This window comes from Adiantum capillus-veneris, chromosome 8, assembly GCF_014529385.1.
Source record: "Adiantum capillus-veneris isolate H3 chromosome 8, ASM1452938v2, whole genome shotgun sequence".
NCBI classification, from domain to species: Eukaryota; Viridiplantae; Streptophyta; class Polypodiopsida; order Polypodiales; family Pteridaceae; genus Adiantum; species Adiantum capillus-veneris.
The window spans coordinates 29164906-29171093 of NC_140938.1; the positions used below are offsets into that span (position 1 = coordinate 29164906).

General features: G+C 43.5%; 1 protein-coding gene and 1 long non-coding RNA gene across 2 annotated transcripts; one reads left to right on the forward strand and one right to left on the reverse strand.

The window, feature by feature from the left end:
- Positions 1–506: 506 nt before the first annotated feature.
- Positions 507–2847, reverse strand: LOC147451872 (gibberellin 3-beta-dioxygenase 1-like). The gene is made up of 3 exons (XM_086517757.1): positions 2318–2847; positions 1768–2107; positions 507–1404 (listed from the first exon to the last, which is right to left on the reverse strand). The coding sequence occupies exons 1-3, from the start codon at positions 2845–2847 to the stop codon at positions 1126–1128; spliced, it is 1149 nt and encodes a 382-aa protein (XP_086373883.1). The 3' UTR covers positions 507–1125.
- Positions 2848–3148: 301 nt separating this feature from the next.
- On the forward strand, positions 3149–5846 carry LOC147451873 (uncharacterized). Its single transcript, XR_015188844.1, has 2 exons — positions 3149–3284; positions 4962–5846. It is a non-coding gene; the product is annotated as an uncharacterized LOC147451873 (long non-coding RNA).
- Positions 5847–6188: the final 342 nt, after the last annotated feature.

The following is a 6188-nucleotide window of genomic DNA, read 5'->3' on the forward strand; positions in this document are numbered from 1 at the left end:
GTTTCGATCACTGTTTATGGGATGTTGTCTATCATTGCCAGTCTTGCTTGAGGGTATGATGTAGTTTTTTCAGTTTAATAATATAACACTCACATGCTGTGAGAATTTCCAAATGAAAAAACAATGAATAAAGCTTCATGATTTCAATGAAGCAAAAAGGTAGAGAATAATGAATTGGACCACTTCTGCTTTGATACCATGCTAGATTTTAGAGAACATGAAAGATAAGTTTTAAATAGAAAGCATGTCTCATGTTTGCTTTATCGTTGAGACTGATGATGCTCTACAAATATACAATTAAGATTTAACCATGGTGCAAAGATTTCTATGTGCTAGAGAGAGGTGCAAGTAGTAAGAAGCGTTGATTCTGGAAGTGCTTTAGTAGTGGGAATCAAAAGGGATGCACTCGCTTTCGAGAATGAATATCAGAAGAGGCCGAGAATGCCAACAACATTGGATGCTATATTTGTTTGGATAGATCCTTTCAAATGAGGATCACAACCTCACGTTTACATTGTAAAACTTTTGAAATTTTGTTTTTTACATAAGTAGTTAACCTACAATTATGTCAACTTCTGTAGCTTTTGAATTCGTTACTAACATTGTGATTCACTGCTGTCTCCATTTTAGATAGAGAATACATCTTTCTATATTACTAATAGATATTTAAATGGGACCTTGTCTCCTAAAAGCACTTTTATAGTTGGGACACTTTTTCAGCATCCAATGTAGTAGGAATGTAAATTGAAAGGCACATAGATATGGAAACAAGTAAGGGTATGGCTTTTCAATGGTCCAAGCACCTGAAAAGTTCATAAGCTGTGTATGTTGCAAAACTTCCGTTTTCCCTTTTCAATTGTCAATCGGCTAGACAATGCAATGGTGTTACAATGGTTAGTAGGAAATTCTAACAAGTAGTCTTCCTACAAGGCTGGTTAGTAGATTGTAAGAGAAGCCTTCTTGGACATTTACTCGAGTCGTGGTTTAACACCATTTACGTATGGTCCTTCAACTAACTTGAGCTAAAGATATGTCATCTAAAGGCTGCTGATGTTTGAAATGGTCTAGATTGTCTTCTTGGTCATTTGCTCTAGTCAAGGTTCATCACTGTTTGCATTTGGTCCTTTAGCTAACTTGAGCTAAAGATATGCCATCTAAAGGTTGCTGGTATTTGAAATGGTCTAGGGCACCCATGAAATATTTGCTTTTGGCGTGCATATATTCTCCCCATTTGAATGACTTGTAGAGAGGTTGCCGGTCTTGTGAGCAATTGAGAACCTCTTCGGCAGGAGCAATAGTAGCGTTCATCGGTGGGAAGCACAAAGACACTATGGAGAGTCTCTCTCTTCTCTTGTTGGCAATGGCCCTATGCATGATGCTTTTGTATCTGCCATTGCTAAGAACCTGAAATCCACTTCAATAATTTAGTTTTGAGTGCTTAAAATTTGCAATATGGAGCTCTATTATGCAAAATAAGGTTGTTGTTTATACGCTTCAAAAACTTTATGTAATATTCACAATCCTGCGTGGAGACATATATTTTTCGTGAATGTATTAGAAAGAGCCCCAAATTTTGAATGATTACATAAAAGTGTGATAGAAAGTCATTTTAAAGTTGCCATAAGTTCTCGTCCATGTTATGCTGAGAAGAGTAGGGGCTCCACAGGGCGTATTGTGGGGTGGGGGCGAGGGGATCGAACTCAAAACTTATCATACGACAGAGAGAGAGAGAGAGAGTCTCAAAGAGAGAGAGAGAGAGCGCCAGACCTGCAGCATGTCGCCTACATTGACGACTAGGGCGGAGGGGCTGAGTGGAGGTACCAACATCCATGGGCGGCCGGGACGCAATACCTCCAACCCTGGAACTAGGCCCTGATGCAGCAACGTGAGGCAGGTGGAGTCTGTGTGCGCCGGAAGGCCCATGGTCATGTGCGCCTGGGGACACGGAGCGTAGTAGTTGAGCTGCAACGCACTTTGTGCTTCTCCCTCCACATCGTACTGCCTCTCTTTGAACCCCTCCATTTCCACCCCTAGCCCTTCCAAGACGGCCCTCATCAGCCTTGCCGCCACCTTTTGCGTCGCTCGGTCGTACTCCTCAAACACCTCCCTGCACGCGACACAACATGCACACATCATTTCATATCTATGAAGGTATGCATTTCCAGGCTTTTGATTTCTTCTAGATCTCTTTCAGTTAATGACATTTTGTGGAAGACTTTGTGAATGTGTATATACACATGGTTGAAGATAATCGCTTGTTATGTGCAATGGATATCACTTGAAAAGCATTGCCAACGACATGTCCCTACAATTTTACCTGAATTTATTTTCGCTGCCTAGAGAGAGCTTGCTGGTTGTATCGGCAATGGAGGAAGTAGGATGACCCATCATTGTGAACCCCTCAGACCACATTAGCCTATCAAAAAACTTGCTGATCATCGCCTTCCCGAAGCCTTCAAATGACCCTTCTTTCCGAAGTGCCCTCATTTTGGTGTTAAGAGGGAGAGAGAACAGCTCAAGTCCTTTCTGCCTGACGCTCTCCAGGAGGTCAAGAGGCACACCATGGTTCATGATGTAGAAAACACCCCATTGTTCACAGGCATTTGCAAGGCCACTCTTCAGAGTGTGGTCATCATCGGCCATGTTGATGACAGGTATGTCTGTTGCTTGTGACGGCTCAATATCATCGGGAGTGGAAGAAGGTCGGTCGTGCTCTGGCCAAATGTAGGCAGTGGGGAGAGAGGGAGTTGTGGGTGTGAAGTAATTTGCATACAAGTCCTCTAAAAAAGGGGGCTTTGAGGGTGCAACGTGGGGAAAGGGGAGAGGAGAAGCCACAAGAGAAGGCATTGTATGAGCTTTGGGGCTTTCCTTGGAGATGCGCGTGTGCACTGATGCGTGCACACACACATACACACACACACACACACACACTTGCACAAGCACATGCACATGCACATCCACGCACTCAATGTGGACTTGTTGTAGACAGGTATTGAGCTTGGGAGCTTTACTTGGATACACACACTCACCCTACTCTCTCAATGTGGGCTATTCGTGTTGGGAAGGTAGAAGGAGAAATAAGCCAGTGCAATTTTCTTTGCAGTCATACATGGTACGCCAGCCTTTAAATAGGGACAGGGAAGGAGAGAGGACAAGGCATTTGGAGAATATTTTGTTGAAGAGTGAAAGTTGAACAAGGGGCAGCAAAAGTGGAGCTTTGTGTGTGTACAAGAAAGCAAGGAAGGAAGGAAGCTTGGCCGTTCAATCTGAGAAGACAAGACAAGGTATTTTGCCGTCATTCCACTTTACTATAAAATATGCAATATACTTCAAGATATGTGAGAGAGAGAGAGAGAGGGGGGGGGGGGCGATCATATCCTTGCTAGTATTTGAACCACACACCAAGAAAGAAAATGTTGGGAGATGGAGATGCTTTATGTTAAGGAGCCGAGTTAAAAAGATATAAAATGATAGGAGATGCTTAATGCCTTCAAGGAGGTGAGTTAAAAGGATTTAAAATGATGGGAGATGCTTATGATGTGAAGGAGCTGAGTTGAAAGGATTTAAGGTAATCATAGAAATGGAAAGCAAGAGAATGTTTGTATGTAGCGTTGAAGTGCAGGGGTATTGGATTACTAAAAAATCGCAAGTGCTTGCATCTCAGCAGTGGATGCGTTAATTTTGAGGTGATTGAACTTTGAAGGGATTGTGCTGTTGGGATGTGTGGACGGTGAGCTGGGGGCGACTCAAAACTGTGTGTGTGTGTGTGAGAGAGAGAGAGAGAGAGAGGGGGGGGGGGGGGGGGGGGGGGGGAGGATTTCTAACCAAACAGTTCTTTGAGCAAGAGAGGGGGGGGGCGAGGATTTCTAACCAAATAGTTCTTTGAGCTAGACCAAGTTCCAGCTAGAGAGAGAATCTTGCAGAGGCATGACTAATGGTACAATGTCATGTGTGTGTGTAAGAGAGAGAGAGAGAGAGAGAGAGAGAGAGAGAGAGAGAGAGAGAGATCAACTTATGTGGAAGCACATGTGCATTGTGGAATGTCAAAAAGGCTATCTAGGTAGTAGTTGTAACCATAGGTGATTGACACACATACTTCTTGGAAAAGGACGCCTTGGCCCCTGTTGGGGGCTTCTTTTGTCGTTTTGTGGGAGGGGGAGAGAGAGAGAGAGAGAGAGAGAGAGAGAGAGAGAGAGAGAGAGAGAGAGAGTTTGTGACATGTGTCTGTGTGTTGAATAATAGTAGTGCACATAATTCATTCATTATAGGTAAATATAGCTCCTTACCTGCATCCCAAGTCCTGTCTGTCATCACTGCAAGTACCCTCCTGCCCGCAACGTCCTCTCTGACGTAGAATCTACACCCTGGCCCCTAGTAAACTTCCTTACATCAACAAACAACAAAGCAATGTCCATTAGTCTTTGCTTAAAACTATGATATCTAACCTACTAGTCCTCCTAGAATCATATCATAAATATTGAATAAGAGGACTAGAACACACAACAAAATCCGTGCTTTCCCCAAGATCTTACTTACCTGTGTTGTTCAACCTGCCTATAAGAACATGAAACAGCATTCGACAGGACAAGGAAACTGTGGGGGCTCACCCATTTGAGAGTAGCCAACCACAGAGAATCATAACAATTTGAGCTCGCGAGAAAGCAAAAACAAGAGCTCGCGGCCGTAGAGTCTTCCTCTTTCATTAACACGCATAGATGGCACCTTCCCTCGCCTGCGATCATGCCGAGGAGAGAATTCTGCAAAGTTGTGGAGCTCTCTGTGTGTTTGCAGAGAAACAGTTCCTTGTTTCTCAGGTTTTAGCATTCGATTTGGATAAGAGGGCTCAGTTTTCAAAGATGGGTGCCCGGTTCAAACACGTTGAAAGAAGGCGGTTCAAACACCCTCAAAGAGGGAGGTTTAATTTTCTTTTAATAATCTAACGTCAGCTTGGCTTTTTTTAGGGGCAAAACAGGCGCCGTTTCAAAGCGTTTCGAGGCAGCTGGAAATGTGCTCCCCCGCCAGAAATGTGTTTCCTGCGGCTGGGGGGACCGTTTTCTGCAACACAGTTACTTACCATCCTTCCCACCTAAGAGAAGCTACGTTGGTATGGTGACAAGAAGCAATCAACCAGAAAGCAATTGCAATCCTAGCACTATCACTATATATGGAATGATGAGCATCGCATCGCATCGCAGACATGGTTCAAGTCTGCCTGAAAATGGCCATTCTTGTCACTACTAGAGCACTGAAGAAAGCATTCCCACAATCAAAGCTTCTTGTGAATTACTAGTTCAATCTCGTTTTTCTCATCTGCACCTTGCAAGTCATGTTATGGCTCATCAGATCCTGCATATTCCTCGCTCATGTTGCAGCACTCCTCTTAAAACTGCCGAGGACATGATACTTTTCAGTGAGAGTTCTGGCAAATGCTAACCGTACAAATAGGGTATGGTCTGCAGTTTAAGAGAAGCGCGTCGGGCCCAAAAAGAAACCCACATCAGCTTCTACAACCTTAAAGGACCAGCGGTCTAATAGTTATTTGATAGTCGAGTGAGCAATGATGCGGCATTCACACTCACACATAATATTTTCAGCTGTCCAGCATACTGATGATGTGCCTCCTTACAACCATTACCTCAGCACATTACTAACGTTTTTGGGGGCTTCAAGGCCTCATGATGACAGTGTGCGCCTTGATAACATCAGCACATGCCAATTAAAGCGGGCACATGCATAGTCTTCCTACAAGCCATCAGAGGTCCTCCTCTACATCATTATGCTCATTCATCTGAGAGTTGTACAATAGCTTTTATTTTTCTAGTACATTGTGTGGTGCATTCCCTGCAGCAAGGATTATCTACAGATCGAGAAGAGGACCCAAAAAATAAAACTGACCTGAACTGCACTCTAATGCATGTGAAATAACCGAACCGAACCAGTACGATAGAGCTAACCTAGGCTATCCAGCTTAGTGATCACCAATTATCCTTTCACCACAGCAATATGCATAGGTATATGTTCCGCAGATCACCCTTGGGCCTTGATAAGGCTGGCACCAGGAAGAGTTATTTACTCTATAAATATAGCAGATCAGCATTGATAAGACCAGGTATAAGAGTTATCTCAGGAAAAGCTTCGCACATTATCATCTCTTATGGCAAAAGCACAGAAATTTGCAAAGGAAAAGA

Bases quoted from the DNA above. Each gene is read 5' to 3' on its own strand.
- LOC147451872 (XM_086517757.1), bottom strand. From the start codon at position 2,847: ATGCCTTCTCTTGTGGCTTCTCCTCTCCCCTTTCCCCACGTTGCACCC. The intron at 2,108-2,317 runs GTAAAATTGTAG...TGTCGCGTGCAG, and splicing joins GGCAGCGAAAATAAATTCAG to GGAGGTGTTTGAGGAGTACG. The intron at 1,405-1,767 runs GTCTGGCGCTCT...AGTGGATTTCAG, and splicing joins ATGTAGGCGACATGCTGCAG to GTTCTTAGCAATGGCAGATA.